This window comes from Choloepus didactylus, chromosome 1 (assembly GCF_015220235.1).
Source record: "Choloepus didactylus isolate mChoDid1 chromosome 1, mChoDid1.pri, whole genome shotgun sequence".
In the NCBI taxonomy this organism is placed as follows: Eukaryota; Metazoa; Chordata; class Mammalia; order Pilosa; family Megalonychidae; genus Choloepus; species Choloepus didactylus.
The window spans coordinates 183988769-184005671 of NC_051307.1; the positions used below are offsets into that span (position 1 = coordinate 183988769).

At 39.5% G+C, this 16903-nt stretch overlaps 1 protein-coding gene across 3 annotated transcripts in view; it reads right to left on the reverse strand.

The window, feature by feature from the left end:
• OSBPL10 (oxysterol binding protein like 10) overlaps positions 1-16903 on the reverse strand; it is a 343529-nt gene that overhangs the window by 152303 nt on the left and 174323 nt on the right. For all 3 annotated transcript variants that reach the window (XM_037846487.1, XM_037846479.1, XM_037846492.1), the window contains exon 4: positions 11751-11942. In XM_037846487.1, coding sequence (XP_037702415.1) covers positions 11751-11942 — 192 coding nt within the window. The remainder of the gene's footprint in view (positions 1-11750; positions 11943-16903) is intronic.

The following is a 16903-nucleotide window of genomic DNA, read 5'->3' on the forward strand; positions in this document are numbered from 1 at the left end:
AGGGAAGATGAATAGTTAAGGAAACTACTGTTTTTAACTTGCAGCTTAATAATGTCCAGTTATTTAATGGGGGTGAGAGAGTGAATAACCAGAATGGTCTGCTTCTGCTGAAAACAGCACAAGATATCTCCATTTCAAATGAGAAAGACTCTGCCTTATCCTGAAATATTAGAATGAGCCTCTGGGGAAGAAAACACAACACTCTCTGCAGAAATCCCAAAAATAAGATCACAAAACAGGTCTCGAGGGTGGCCTGAATGCCACAGGATGAAACTGTCCAACTTCTCTCCTTGTCCACTTACTCAATATCCAAATAATTTATAATTATCTCAAGGTAGAGCACTTACAGGAAGGTTCCTTGTATTAGATTGCGACACAAGGTTGAAAACAGGCAGAACAGCCTAGTTGCAGAACCAACTGTGACATAAAAATAACTTGCCACATTAGGTTCCTTCTGAATGCAAAGCTTCAAAGGTGTCTAAAGCATGGATTTCTGTGAGCCAGAAAGAGGCAAAAATAGACAAATGTTCCCCAACATGTATAAATTTGCTCGGCAATATTCTAATCATAAGGAGGACAAGTGTGTAAGACACAATTTCCATCTGCTCTGGATGCTGAATGGAGGGGCAGCTGAGTCACTGGTCTCCATGACTGGGCAGCACGAAGGACAGACATCCCCCTGGAGGGACATCAGTCCTTACTAGCCTCGCCTTCTGCTGAGTCCCTATTGCCATTAACTGCTTTAGTACCTAATATATCTCATGTTAGTTTAACTGACTGCCTACATTATCAAGTCCTTGGACAAGAGCCAGACGGTCTACATCCTTCCAACCCCATTTCAGAGAACAGTGATGGACCCATGTGAGTTGTCCAATAACCAAGTACAGTTTGACCAGTGATAGTCAGGCTCCAGGAGCTTTCCAGGAAGAAGCTCACAGGACCTCAAGGAATGGACACATACAGTAAGACCACAAGGGGAAATGAGACTGCTCAGGATGCCACAGGAACTCTTGTGGCTTCATTCTGCCTCTAGGAGGCCATCACTTTGTGACTTAGCTGCTGATACTCTGTTGGCGGCAACTGCAGCTCCTACTTCTCCACCTCCCAGCCTCTGCTTACTGCTCCACTTCCGTCTGGGTGTGCTTCCCGCACTCCACCTGAGGCAGTTCATTTCTTTCCAACCTAGAGGCCCTTCCGGGTGGAGTTCCCGCTTAAAACCACCTCATGCCCCTTTATCCAGGGTAGGGATAGATGAGTAATAAAATAAAGACATGCATGAAAAAAAAAAATTGGTTGGGAATATGGGGAAAAATACCTCTATGTAGACTACAGACAACAAGTTAATAGTACTACTTTAATATCTTTCATCAGTTATAACAAATGTTAACCGCTATTTTTAAAAAATAGAATTACAAGAAAGTACGATCATCAATTGTCTAACAAATTTTCCACACTAACGCAAGTGTTGGTGGTATATGGTAATCCTGTATTTTCTGCATAAGTGTTCTGTCAACCCACAACTTCTCCAATAAAAAATTAAAAAAAAAAAAAATCCTTAAAAAAAACACCAACACCTCATAGGTTAATGGCCAGGCTACAGGATGAGCAACCACTGGTCTGATCAGCTATGGTCAGGTTGGTGAAGTCACATAGTTCAAAGCCTGGTCAGCTGGTCATAATTAACAACTCAAGACCACCACTACCATCCTCCCCTTTTTTTTCCCTAAATAATGAATAGTGGCTGGGGTGACAGGTACTTGAAGACTTCCCAGAACCTGCCAGTATTACTGCAGGCACTGTTATGCATAAATCATAGCCTGTCCTGTCAGACTGACCAGGGCTCCTTATGTTTTGCCAAGCGCACACTGGTAGGTCAAAAAGGCCCGTGTTTTCAGGGAAGGGCAGAGAGGACATGTCTTCTCAGGGTACATGACAAAAAGAGTGGACACCTGGTTCAACTAAATCTCTGCTGCTACTAGGGATGTGACTCCCCAAAGGGGGCAGGGACGGAGAGATGGAGAGGAGGTCTCTGGGTTGGGGCTACTCCTCCAGTCCTTTCTCCTTCCCCTACTCTGGGCAACTCAAGCTGACAAACCAGGGTGGGGCGGGGGGGGGGGGGTTATAGTAACTTTTCAGATTTTCCATCTGTGGTGGTTTAGAGCTGTATGTACCCCAGAAAAACATGTTCTTAAACTTAATCCATTCCTGTGGGTGTGAACCCACTGTAAGTAGGACGTTCTGATGAGGTTACTTCAGTGAAGGTGTGGCCCACCTCAATCAGGACGGGTCTTAATCCTATTACTGGAGTCCTTTATAAGAGAAAGAAATTCAGACACAGAGAGAAAGCCAAGAGGAAGCAACCAGAATCTGAACATCCACAGAACACAAAGGAGAAAGGAGAGGACAGAAGACGCCGCCATGTGCTTTACCACGTATAAGCTAAGGACAAGGATTGCCGGCAGCCAGCCCCAGAATGCCACAGTCTTTGGGGAGAAAGCATCACCTTGATGACACCTTGATTTGGGCTCAAAACTAATAAGTTCACATTGTTTATAAGCTGAACCATTGCAGGTATTTGCCTCAGAAGCCAAAGAAACAAAAAATAGCATCTTTCAGGCATCAACTTGACATGTTTGGGGAATCTCTGATCATTTGCTTGAGCACCTACTTCATGCTACACTCGGCGAGGTACTTGCTCTTCTATCCCATAGCGAGGTAAGAAGTTACAGTATGTTTACAAACAGAGGGGAGGAGAAGGAGCAGAGGCAGGGGTGGCTCATAAAGATGAAGTGACCTATCCGAGGCCCGGAACCGAGGTCAAGGCTCTTTCTACTGACAAGTGTTGTGTCCTGGTGACTCATTCAAGTGAATAAACTTATCTAGTCCTCAAAGGGGCACTGCACCTGACAGGGCCGATGCAGGAGCAGGGACACAGAGAGCAACAGTCTGTGCCCTAACTCCACGAGGACAAGGAGCTGCTGCCTCTCCAGCTCCCGGCACAGCAGCTAGCACCTAGTCTGAGATATCGACTGTCTGGCTTTGGAGTCAAACTGCCCAGACCACAATCAATCACTTAACACCTGGGTGAACTTCTATGCTGATCTTTTTGATGTTATCATTTGGCTGGGCTACAGTCTCCAGTTACTCAAACAGTCATCTAGATGTTTCTCTGAAGGCATTTTGTAGATGTGATAAAGTTCATAATCAGCAAACTTGAGGTGAGAGAGATTATCTAGATAATCTGGGTGGCCCTGATTCAACTGAAGTTCCTTAAGAGCAGAGCTGAGGTTTCCCTAAAAAAGAAGAAATTCTCCTGTAGCAAGCTGCTTCAGTACGTTCCTGAGAATTGACCTGCCTAGGCAATCCCCACATCACAAAAAAGCAATTCAACAAGTAGGAAATAATAGTGTTCCTCATATATTAGTAGCTATTATTATTAGTGAGCCCCTGCCTGTGAGGAAAGAGCTTATAGATTAGTAGGGAGATTAAAAAAAAATAATTATAACAAAAATAAATGTTTCCTAGAAATGTAGAGAATTATATTTTCTAAGAGAAGAAATACTAACAAAACCACTAAGACAAACGACGAGAAGAAACACCTAAGTATGTCTGGGACAGAGTGGAAGGCAGCTGGAGTCTCGGAAATAGTCTGGCCCAAAAAACACCCCCCACCACATTCCCAGCTACTGCTGCAGGGCCATAACTCCCAGGAATATGTGTCAGGGTGGACCAAATCTACAAAGGAATCCACAAAGGAATGTCTCCCAATGATTACCCTCTCCTTTCTGGGAAATCTCTTATTTTCTCAAATTTTTATTGAGACTTGTGCTAAGTACTAGGTAATAAAGAGGTAAGAAACAGCCAAAAAAAAAAGGAGAGGGGTTAGAAGAAAAGTAAACAAATAAATGCCTGATTTCAAAATGTAACAAACAAAATGAACAAAAAGAGGCTGGTGAGAATAAACTGAGGGTCAGGGAGCACCCTAGGCCCCTGAGCAGACAGATAAAAGTGGGGAAAGGGGATTTGCATTACAACTAGCTAGGCCCGAACCTGTCTTTCAACAAAGCAAAGAACACCCATGGACAGTAAGCAACAGAAAGTTCATATTCCTGGTTTCCTGGGAGACCAGCCAGTTATTTCTTCTGTGGTTAATCCTGCCCTCAGCCTCCCCGTCCCCCAGTAGATGCAGACCACACCACATCATCCTTCTCCTCGCCTTCTAGGGCAGCAGTACTTTATTTTTGTTATTGTTCACCTAAAACGCTGTTAGTGGACACCATAACCCAATGACTTTCAAACTGTGTTCTCAGAGGATTCCCAGAGGTGTTCCAGGGACCCCACAAATGTGTGTTTCAAATTTCACAGGCGCAGAGGCTGATGAGGGATTATGATCGTGGACCCGAATCCTCACTGTTCCAGCCAACTGACTAAAACATCCATAAACGTCCGTTTTAACTTCTAAAGTAAATCTGCACTAATATATAATAATAAAACTGCTCTTATCTGTTTTTATATAATAAGGATCTGTGTAATACTTTTATTTGAAAACAACATTCTACTGCTTTAAAAAAAAAAAAAAAAACACCTGGAAATCACTACTAGTCACTAACTCCACATTACAATTTTTGGAAACTGAAGTCTGAAGCGGAGTTATTTTGAGAGACATTACTACCAAAAATACACACTAAGGTTACTTGTTATTATTTATCCAAAAAGTGCACAGAAGAATTAAAGACCTTTCAAAAAATGATCATTCCATCCACACAAAGGATAAATGCACTTTATATCCAAAAGGCAGTTTCCTTGGTGATGGGACAGCCTGTATTCAATGCTGCCAATACTGACCTCTACCTTAAAATTGATCAGCTAAGTCAGACTCTAGAACACAGGTTACCAGGGGCAGGGGTGGGGTGGGGAATAGGGAGCTAATGCTTAATTAGTAGAGTCTATTTGGGGCAATGGAAACATTCTGGTAATGGATGGTTGTGATGGTAGCACAACACTGTGAATGTAATTAACAATACTGAATTATGTTTGAACCAAGATAAAAGGGGAAGTTTTAGGCTGTATATACATTACTAGAAAAAGTTTTTTTAAAAAAAACCCTAAAACTATACACAGCAAACAGTGAACCCTCATGTAAACTATGGACTGTAGTTAATAGTACAATTATAGTAATATTCTTTCAATTGTAACAAAGTTACCATGCTAATACAAAATGTTAATACAGGGAAAACTGTGTGTGAGTGTGGGGCTGGGGGTATGTGGGAATTCTATATTTGTAAAGTTTTTCTGTAACCCTACAACTCTCTAATTAAAATTTTTTTAAAAAAATTCACTCGTGTGATATTTTATAGTTACTGCTTCCATAGCAAAGGCTGTACACGAATCAAGGTATCTAATCAGGCATTCACTACATGCACGTGTACTAGGATCAAACCAAGTCATCCTGAAGTGAGAGAACACCGAGTCAATACCCATTTATAAAAATGGCAACTTCATTATAGGCCCTTCACTTTCTGTTGGCTAGCACTGCCAACACTGTCATATATATTAAGTAAATATGACATTGCAATTACATAAAGTAACATATATAAATTCACATAGCTGGAACTACATAAACATACACCTCCTCTGCATATTATACTTTTTGAAAGGTTTATTTAAAACCCTATCAAAGTACATAGCCACTAAGCAGATTATCTATCTAGTATAAAACCAGTACAGCAGACATCTCTCTCTTCAAAAAGGCATGTGTCTAAAAGCAAAATATTTGACAATCAAAAAAGTTTAAGAGGACAATTCCTAGTTGTCAATAATTTATAACTGCAGCTTAAACCTAAATGTATGCCTCATGCACACCTATTACAGTTCAACAGCATCATCTTTTCCCTCACAACACTACAGAACCAGACAAAGTCCCCCCATTTGCATTGAGTGTATTTCAACAGAAGCAGCCTCAAATGTCCCAACTAAAGGAGCCACAAGACTCTGGCCTCGAGATTTCTGCCACATTTGTTATACATCCCCCTGCCTATTATCATATATAAATTTAGAGAAAAAATTTAGTAGGTCCTCTTCTTAGAGGATTTTCTTAATTCTAATCCAACAAAGGAAATAGTTAAAACAAAATCAGTGGTAGAACACACAGAGTCCCACAAGAACACACAAATCCATACACACACCCACATGCTTGCAATACACAGAACACTTCTTACTAGTTATTTCTGAGGACCAGTAATGAGGAATTAGGAAGAAAAGGGAGATTTTTACTTTTTCACTTTGTACTCTTCTATACAACTCATATGTATGCACATGTGTAGACACACATATATTAGTATGAGCATGTATTAGAGCTGTATTTTTTCAGAAAGCATCTAGCAAACAAGACTTATAAAATTCACACGATACTTATACCAACTGAGCTTCTGCCCATAAAACAAACATGAGCCACTTTAAACCAGTTATAATGTGACTACATGTCTGAAAGTTAAATTACCAAGTGAATACCATAATTTAAATCACATGGTTTAACAGTGGAAGGTTCAAATTTATTTTTGAAAATACAATAGATTCTATCTACAATACAATCCCGGTGACAACATTCGGAGGCTCACAGGATCACCACTTTCCCCCTCCCAGTCACACCGTCATCTAGGTGAACACCCAAGGCCATCAGGGTCAGAGAAGACCATGAGAGTATCTGACTCAACCCTCGACCAATTTCCAGGTTCCCCTCTCTCACACCTGTCATATGGAGTTATATAAGCAATCCTCACATGCCTCCACATAATGTTTTTAAAGAACTCGAAATGCTAAAGGATGCGTCCTTATATCAGTTTGTTCAACCAACATGCCTAGGAATTGTACAGAAGGCTGTAAGATGCAAAGATGAATAGCATGTAGCCTTTAACATGGAAGTCCAGTATCGGCACATAGTAGTTGCTCAGTAAACACCTAGCAAATGAATGGAGGAGTGAATGGGTGAGCCAGTTCACAGACTAGAGCAGTGCTAGCCAACAGAAATACAATGCGGGCCACAAATTTCAGACACATACATGATTTTAACTTCCCTATTAGGGACATTTTTTTTAAATAAAAAGAAACAGGTGACATTGAATGTACGCTTTGTATGACTGCATGGTATGTGAATACATCTCAATAAAAATGAATTAAAAAAAAGAAACAGGTGAAATTAATTGTAATATACTGTATTGAACTCAACATATAGAAAATATTATTTCCATCTGTAGTCAATATTTTAAAACATTATTAATAAGATATTTTACATTTTTTGACCTAAGTCTGTGAAATCTAGTGTGCATTTTACACTTACAGCACATCTCAATTCAGACTACCACATTTCAAGTTCTTATTACCCCACATAGCTGGTGGCTCCCCCAGTGGAAAGAATACCTGTAGAAAGTTCTTTCAGGCAGAGCATCCCAACACAGGGAAGTAATAAGTGCAGGTGGGGAGAAAGGGACATGCTGCAGGCAGGGAGATAGAGAATACACAGACTATGGCAGGCTTCCTTTGCCAGGCCAAAGAGTTTGACCTTCATCCTACATTCAGAGGGAAATCAAGGTTTTTTTATATAGCAGAAAAGTGATGTGATAAAATGTTTTCATTTAGGAAGGTGGCTTCCTGAAAACAGAATAAAACATGAACCAGAAAGGAGAGTCTCGCAATGGTAATCAAGAAGTTGGGTTGGATGCAAAGATGTTTCTGTAGTAAAAACCGGTGATAACCTGTGGTATAAAAAACACAGATCCATGGGCCAGGATCAATTTGTGAGGAAATCTCTTCGAGTCCATGATAAAATATTAAAAACAAGGAAAATATAGAATATTTTTCATAAAACTAAATTTATTCAATGCAATTAATAGCCTTTATTCTGAAGTTATATTCCTATTTGAGGGGGGAGGTGGTATATTAAAATGTCCTTGAATGAAATGGTAGTAACTGAAGGTAGTCATTGTGCCTTTACAATGTCCTAATCGGGCAAGATAAAAAATTTGTAACCAATGTTGCTCCCAAAATTCTATTTCTAAATTTTAGTTTGCAAGTGAAATCCAAAATTCTGCGAACCACTACTTTAAACAACTTTTGGACTTTATTAAGAAGGACATAGGGTCCAATGTGTGCATATTATTCTGTATTCTGATTTTCTTATTTATTTCTCGTATACACATCCACATACTTACACTAACCATGACTTTCATCTCAAAACTGAGATACAGCAATTTAGTATAATCTTAAATGTATTATTGTTTATTTAGTTATTCCCATGCTGTTCTAATGTATTTATTACTTTATTAGTATGAATATTTTTATCCAAATTAACTTTCTTCCTTCTACCCCCAATACCACGTATTATTTTCACTGGATAGAGCCCCCAAGGAGGAATTTACAAGTCAATGAAAATGTACAGTTTTGCTTTTGTGTTTAGTTCTTATATGTCACCAGATTCTAGCAAAAAGATAATACACAGCACTGCCAACATTTCTTAACAACCTCTCCAATAATGAGCTTTAATAATTTCTGGTGATTTGGTAGACCACGTGGTTTTAATTTTCATTTTTTGAACTGCTAGTGAGGATACACTGTTCCTCACAATGATGTTGTGCCTCGAATTTCCATATTCATCTCTCCTGGCCATTTCCTGAGCGGACTTTAGGTATCGACCTTTGGAATTTCAATTCTTTATATTTTGGATGATAACCACTTAATCTTTTAAACTGTCCCATTATTTTCACCCATACTGGGGCACTCCATTTAATATTTATTCTATTGCCTCTGGCTGGGCAATTTTTCTTTTATTCTCCAGATTTTCAGGCATATCTGTCTGGTGTATAATGATTTCCTCCATTGCTTCGGTGGTCATAAGTTTATCTTCCCTCTACAGCTGGGAAAAAAATGCTATGCTATTTTCTCTAGTTATTTTATAGATAAATAGAGTGGAATCTAATCTAAAAGCAGAGGCCTGGATACTCTGAAATTAATACACTTTAAAAGCTGCAGAACTTACTGATATAAGTGAAATTTGCTGAGATAGTCCCCAAGGTGGACCTCTCGCATCTTAAAATGCCAGATGTCACAAAACAGCTAAACTTCTCCAGTCAGGGGAGAAACTGGACATGAGATCCGAGAATCAAAACTTTCAACTCTTCTTCAGAGGGGCTCGGCACTCTACCGGTCTCTCGAATGCCAATGTTTGCACATCTGTGTCAACAATCTCACCTAAAATTAATTTTCAGCAAGAAAGGTCATCAATATACAAAAGCAACCACCTGGAGAGACATACCACGCCCCAAGAGTACCCCCCAAAAAATCAAAATGGCTATGGAGACATTTCACCTATTATTTTTCATATAATGAAATGCCATAGGAAATTTCAATAGATTCCCCTCACAGAACGTTAAAGAAAAAAGAAGCGTTATGCAATTGTTTATAAATTTTAGATCATACTATATTTTTATATATCTATAAATGCAACTTACATTTTAAAAAAACAGAAAAAAATTCACTGAAAGCACTCTGAAGTATGTTACGTGAATATATCTCAAGAAAATGGCATTAAAAAAAATTCACTGAAAGGTTAACAGTTGTTATCTGTGAGGAGGCAGAATTCTGGCTAATTTTTATTTTTTTCTATTTGCAATATATACTTGCATTATATACTTTATATAATTAAGTGTTTATATATATATACACACACACAAAGAACATACTTTTATTTTTTTAAAACACAAATGACTTGTTTTAAATAGAGATAGCAATCATTTTGACAGTATATTGAATCAAATGCTACTCAACATCAAGCTAAATACCTCCATTTTTATTTAGGCCACTGCTCATTGAACATACACCACCCTTTTTTTATTATTATTATTATTACCAGGCTTACCATCATCACTCATAACAGTAAGTCTAAGAGAGATTCATTACAACAGTAAAAAAGAATTCTTAAAATACCATGAACCATCAACTTGCCTTTTTTATAGGTTATAATTTCTAAAGTACTTGCAAACAATCTGCAGTGAGGTCTGCTGAAAAGTAAGATGATGGTATTATGGTTAACTTAATTTTTGAAAATCTTTATTTGTTAGAAAAATACTAAAGCATTTACTTGCAATGATAAAATGATACGATGTTTAAGATTTCTTTAAAATTTTCTAGCCAAAAAAAAAAAAAAAAGTGGTCAAGGAAAATAGATGAAACAAGAATAGAAAGCTGAAATCATTGAAGTTGGGTGATTACATAGGTACATTATACTATTTTACTTGGCGTATATTTGAAATTTTTCCATATTCCAGTTTTTTGAAAAGGTGCTATGAAAACCGAAAACATATACATACATGTTCACAATCATTCATCAGATAAAGCAATGTAACAAAACTAAACTAACAGCTAAACTTCTTTTTAAACAAGATGACTATTTCAAAGTGAATATTCTACCTTTCATTTAAAATTTTAGAATTTTGTCCTGTATCTTTTTTTATTAGGCAATATACAATACGTGCATATGTAAATCTAATCAAGAAAAAAATGTCTTTCATATGCATCTACAGATTTGATTCCAAAGATTTTAGATTTTCTGTGCTGGGCCAAAAATCCGACCAAGATAGTGAGCCAAAAGACATCACCTAGACCTGGCAGGTGGCTTTTAAAAACTGAAATGAGATGTAGCAGCAAGATCCTATTTTTGGAGTCCCAGTCTCCCACATGACACAAAGAAAAGTCTCCGCTACCTTTTATAAGAGGACGACGAGCTGGTCAGTACACAAGTCAACTGCAGGGCAAAATCACCTCGGCCCTCAACACAAGTTAGGCAATCAAGAACAATATCCTTTATTTCATATACCTACTATGGAGAAGAGTTGCAAATGATGACATGAATACTGAGGATCTGGGATCCTCAAACTGCTGACTTCCCAAAGTATCAAAGGTAAAAATATTGGATGGTGGTGATGGCAGCACAACATTGTACATGAAATTAATGCCACTGAATTGTACACTTAAAAATGGCTTAAATGGCAAGTTTTATGTTATCTATGCTACCACAATAATTTTTTTCTATTAAGTCAAACAATAAAACATAACCCCACATCACATTCATAAGGCATTTCACAGTTAAATGGCTTTAATGTGCCTTATTACAAGTGATCCTTGCATCAACCCTAAAAAGCTGGGAAGGCCTCTATTATTTTCATTTTATAGATGCAGAAACTGAGGTTCAGAACTGTTAAAAGACTTGCTCAAACAATGATCTTTTCACTACCCACCACTCCCCTTGGAGAATGTCTGGGATCCTAAGGAGGAGGCAAACACTTCAGAAAGAAAGCAAAGCAGAGCAGAAACAAAGGGAGATCAGCTTTAGGTCTAAGACTTCCTCAGCTTCCAAACACTTCACAATTAGTTCCTGATCATGCATCATTTTGTACTGCCTGCTCTTTAACATTAGCATGGAGACTCTGAGTGTACTTCCATTTATATCCATGTTTTTATGGGCTTGCCTTCCACGCTTTCTGAGTTCTGACAAAAGTCTCCTAACAACTTGCTTATCCTGAGAAACAGAAACAATCGCTTTTTTAAAAACCAGGAGGGATTGCCATGGCTGGGGAGTTTGCTGCTGGTCCTCTCTTTTCATAAATCAAGATGGAACAAAGGAAGATAAGTTGGCAAAGCAACAGCCACGGCCCCCAACTCCCAGGGACCACTTACCCAGGCAGGAAAGCAAAGCCTACCTCTCTGACTTCATGAAGCTGGCCGGAATACTGACTCTTGGCTCTTCGGGCAGCTGCAGGCGACTTGTGATGCGTGATTGTGACAACACCGGGCGCCCCCGCACTGAAGTGTCTCTGGCTACAGGGAGACGCAGAATTGGGTGTTCCATGGGGGAGCAAAGTGAGACTTCGGCTTCGGGAGCTTGGAGCACTCTAGAATAAGCAACAGGCATCAAAACTCAACAACTGACCTGCAGAACATGGCTAAGTGCTGGTTTCCGCTTATTTTGGACCTCTTATTTCTCACTTTCATCTGTTTGGAAGGATGAAGGGGTGAAGGAGATATAACACAGCACGCCCAAATCCCATGAATACTCACTTAAGACAATTTTTATTAACTCACCTTCTGGTCTCATACCCAATTTTGTCTCTCCAAACACCTGCCCTACACTAAGGGCATAAAGAGCTACTTAGAGTCTTCCCCACCCCACCCCACCCCACCCCACACACCACAGACTCTCTTGGATCTGGGCCTCTGTGTGTATCGCTCCTCTTCTTAAAAGGCCCTTCCCCTCCTGGCTGGCAAACTTCTGTTCAACCTTCAAGATCCAGCTCAGTTGTCCCCTGATCTGTGAAGCATCTCCCTGACTCCTCAGACTTTCCCCTATTCTTATTCCACAGCACTGAGATTATATTCATGGTCCAGCTACTTTTTTAAGAGATTCTTTTTTACTCATCTTTATAACCTCATGTCTTACTACACAATAACTATTTAATTTATTCAGTGCACAGTAAATGTTTGCTGCATGAATGAATGAACTAAGTTATCCACTGATTAATCCCCATTTGTCAATCCAGTGCAAATGGATTACTTTTCATCCTATCATTATATATAAACCATATAACAATTTAGAATATGATAAAGATGGCATCTTAACTCAATGAAGATTAATTTTTTTTTATTTTGAAATAAATTCAAAGTTATAGGAACAGTTGGAAAAACAATACAAACCCCATACACAGAACTCCAGTATACCCTGACACCCCTCCCCTGATACCCCACTCCACCAACTTTAACATCCTGTCCACCACCATTTCTTTCTTTCCCTCCCTCCCTCCATCCCTCCCTATCATCCATCATCTATTGCTCTGTCTTCTGAACATATGAGAGCTAGCTGCACATATCCTTGAACAAACACTATAATTCACATCTACAATTCCCAAGAACAAGAACATTCTTTTATGCAATCCCATTAAACACAGCTAAGAAGTACAAGAGATTCAACATTGATACAAAGCTTACATTCCATATTTCCTTTTTTTTTTTTCTTATGTCTCAACTGTGTCCCTTTGAGCCTCCTCTACTCTATCCTCAGATCCCATCCAGGATCATCCTTGGCACTCAATTGTCATCTACTTAGACTTTTTTTTTTTTTTTTCCAATTGTGGAAACATATATGCAGCCTAAATCTTTCCATTCCACCCCTCCCTAGCATTCCATTAGTGGGATTAATCACATTTAGAATGTTGTAATGTGATGACCTTCCCACCCTCCATTACTAGAAATTTCCCTTCACCTCAAACAGCAACCCTACACTCATTTCTTAACTCCCCATTGCCCCTTCCCCCATTTCTCTTAACCCATACTCTACTTTTTATCTCTATGGTCATATTCTCTGATAATTTCTTTGTGTTTACTGTGGGGCTTAAAATTAACCTCTTAAATCCATAACACTCTTGTTTTTCTTTGATACCAACTGAACTTCAATTGGACACATAAACTGTGTTCCCATACTCCTCCATTCCCCCATCTTTGTATAGTTCTTGTCAAAAATTACATATTTGACATTGAGTTCAAAACCACTGATTTGTCGTTAGAGTTTGTGTATTTTATATCATGTAGGAAGTAAATAGCGGAGTTATAATTCAAAAATTATTGACTTCTATTTGTATTCCATTGTGGTCGGAGAATGTGCTTTGAATATATTCATTTTTTTTTTTTTTTTTAATTTATTGAGGCTTGTTTTATGTCCCAGCATATGGTCCATTCTGGGGAAAGACCCATGATCACTAGAGAAAGATGAGTGTCCTGGTAATTTGGGATGTAAGGTTCCATATATGCCCATTAAAATTCTCTATATCTCTTTCTCCTTTCTTTGTTTCTCTGTCCGTAGGGCTCCCTTTAGTATCTGAAGTAGGGCAGGTCTTTTATTGGCAAACTCTCTCAGCATTTGTTTGTGAAAAATTTAAGGTTTCCCTCAAATTTGAAGGAGAGTTTTGCTGGATAAAGTAGTCTTGGTTGGAAATTTTTCTCTCTCAGAATTTTAAATATGTCATGCCACTGCCTTTTCACCTCCATGGTGACCGATGAGTAGTCACAACTTAGTCTTATGTTGTTTCCTTTGTATGTGGTGAATTGCTTTTCTCTTGCTGCTTTCAGAACTTGCTCCTTCTCTTCAGTATTTGACAGTCTGATCAGAATATGTTTTGGAGTGGGTTTGTTTGGATTTATTCTATTTGGGCATTTATGCTTTGTGGATTTATATTGTATAGAAGGTTTGGGAAGTTTTCCCCAACAATTTCTTTGAATACTCTTTCTAGACCTTTACCCTTCTCTTCCCCTTCTGGGACACCAATGAGTCTTAAATTTGGATGTTTTATTTTATCTATCATATCCCTGAGATCCATTTCCATTTTTCCAATTTTTTTCTCCATTCTTTCTTTTGTTCTTTCATTTTCTGTTCTGTGGACTTCTAGGATACTGAGTCATTGTTCAACTTCCTCTAATCTTGTATTATGATTATCCAGAGTCTTTTTAATTTGGCCAACAGTTTCCTTTATTTCCATAAGATCTTCTATTTTTTTTATTTACTCTTGCAATGTCTTCTTTATACTCTTCTAGGGTCTTCTTTATGTCCCTTATATCCTGTGCCATGGCCTTCTTCATGTCCTTTATATCCTTTGCCATGTTTTCATTCCTCGATTGCAGTTCTTTGATTAATAGTGCCAAGTACTGTGTCTCTTCTGATATTTTGATTTGGGTGTTTAGAATTGGGTTCTCCATATCGTCTGGTTTTATCATGTGCATTAAGATTTTCTTTGTTTTTGGCCTCTTGGCATTTGCTATGCTTGATAGGGTTCTTTCAAGTTGTAAAAAAAAAAAAAATACCAATCTAATTTTTCAGAAATACCAAGTTGGTGGCGTACACTTTCTCTAACTAACCACCAGATGGTGTCTGCGAGTCACCTATACCCCTCAAGTCAGTTCTCCTCAACTTCCTCCTTATGGTGTGTGGGGAAATGATTCCTGTGGGGTTCAGTTGGTGAACTCAGTTTGGGTGTGCTGCTGGAGCCGTCCGCCCTGAATGTGGGGCGTGTGTCCAGGTGGCTAGGGAGGCAGGGCAGCTTTAATAATCAGACCTCCCAGGTGTTCCCAGAGATTCAAGGCCACTGCAAGAGTCTAAGCCTTCATTTCAGTTCTGCCCCAGACTCTCTCTGTCACTGACCCACAAACCACTGGCACTGACATAGCATCCCTGGGTTTTCCAAGTGGGCCCCCCTTCTCAGCTGTGATCTTCCAGGACCTCTGCTGAGGGAAGGCTGTGCTACGTCACCAGTGCACGCCGTCCCTCAAGGGACGCCCCAGGTCGCCGGGCTGACGCAAAGATGGCTGAACAGGGCGTCTCAACGCCCCCCTCCTCACACAGTTCCTCCTTCCCAGCTCCGGGACAACTGGCATGGCTCTGGGCTGTGGGCACGGCCCCGGGCAGGAGTGTCTCCAGCCCTCCGGGGGGCCAGCTGCAAGCAGCGGGGTTTCTTTCTCCATCCGGCTCTCCCCTCCACTCCCCTGGTCGTGAAGGAATCTGCCACAGACTATCCTCCACGCCAGACACCGAGAGGCCAGCTCAGCCCGCTCCTGCCGTGTTCCCACTGTCACAACTGCAGCCACTCCTGGGTTTTTCCCATTTTTTTTTTTTTTTTTTTAAAGAATCAGTCCGTCTCCAAACACCAACCCCCAGCTTCCCCACACCGCAGCGCAGCCGCGGGTCTTGGGTCTTTCAGCCGGCTTACTCACTAGTTTCAGAATGCAGACTCCCGGTTTCACCAAGTGTATGGCCCTTGTGGTTCTAGCAGACCTTTTACAGCGTGCATTGCTGAAACCTGTATTCTGGGTCACCTTCTGGTTTTTATCTAGTGTTTTTCACGGAGGCGTTTTTTTTGCCCTGTCTCACCTGGCCACCATCTTAGGTTCTCCAAGATTAATTTTTTAATAAATGGCATGAGAGTAACTGGGTAGTCATCTGATAAACAGAGTTGGATTCATTCCTCTGATCATAGACCACAAACGGATCAAAGACTTAAACGTAATGAAAACACACACACACACACAAGAACAAAACCTGCAGCCTTAAGGTAAGGAAGGCCCAACATTTTAAAATCCAAAAGCCATAAAAGAAAAGCTTGATAAATTTGATTATCTAAGAATTGAAAAGCTCTGCAAGGTAAACAAAAATAATCCTACTATCACCACCAACAAAGACTGGCAAAAAACTAGGAAAAATATTTGCAACTTTTTTCTTAGACCTAGGGCAAATCATCCTAGTTTATATAATAGGAATAGAATTTTTTGGAACTGATGATAAGAAGAGCAATAAACTGTAATAAAAATGAGCAAGGATATAAACAGTTCACCAAACAGAAATATAAACGGCCTTTAACCATATGAAAAGATGTTCAACTGTACTCATATGTCAAATGTAAAATAAAACTACATTTAGATACTATTGGCAAAAATTCAAAAGGTTGGTTATATAATGTGTTGATAGAGCCATGGAGTAAGAGGCTTGTGGGAGTGTAAAGTGGCAAAACTCCTGAGGAAGGCAACTGGCAGCACCTGTCACAGTAACAAATGCACTTCCCTGCGACCCAGCAATCCCACATCTGGGAATATATCCTCCACCCCACACCGGAGTGAAATGGCACGGCTAGTCACCCACGGCAGTATATTTAATAGCAAAGAACTGGAAACAACCCAAATGTTCACCAGGGAGGACAGGTTAAATAACTTACGGTACAACTACATAACAGGATACTACCAGGCTATAAAAAATAAAAAACTAAGATGAAAGGTCTTTCTCTGTGAATCGAACTGGGCAAACCTCTAAACTACGTAG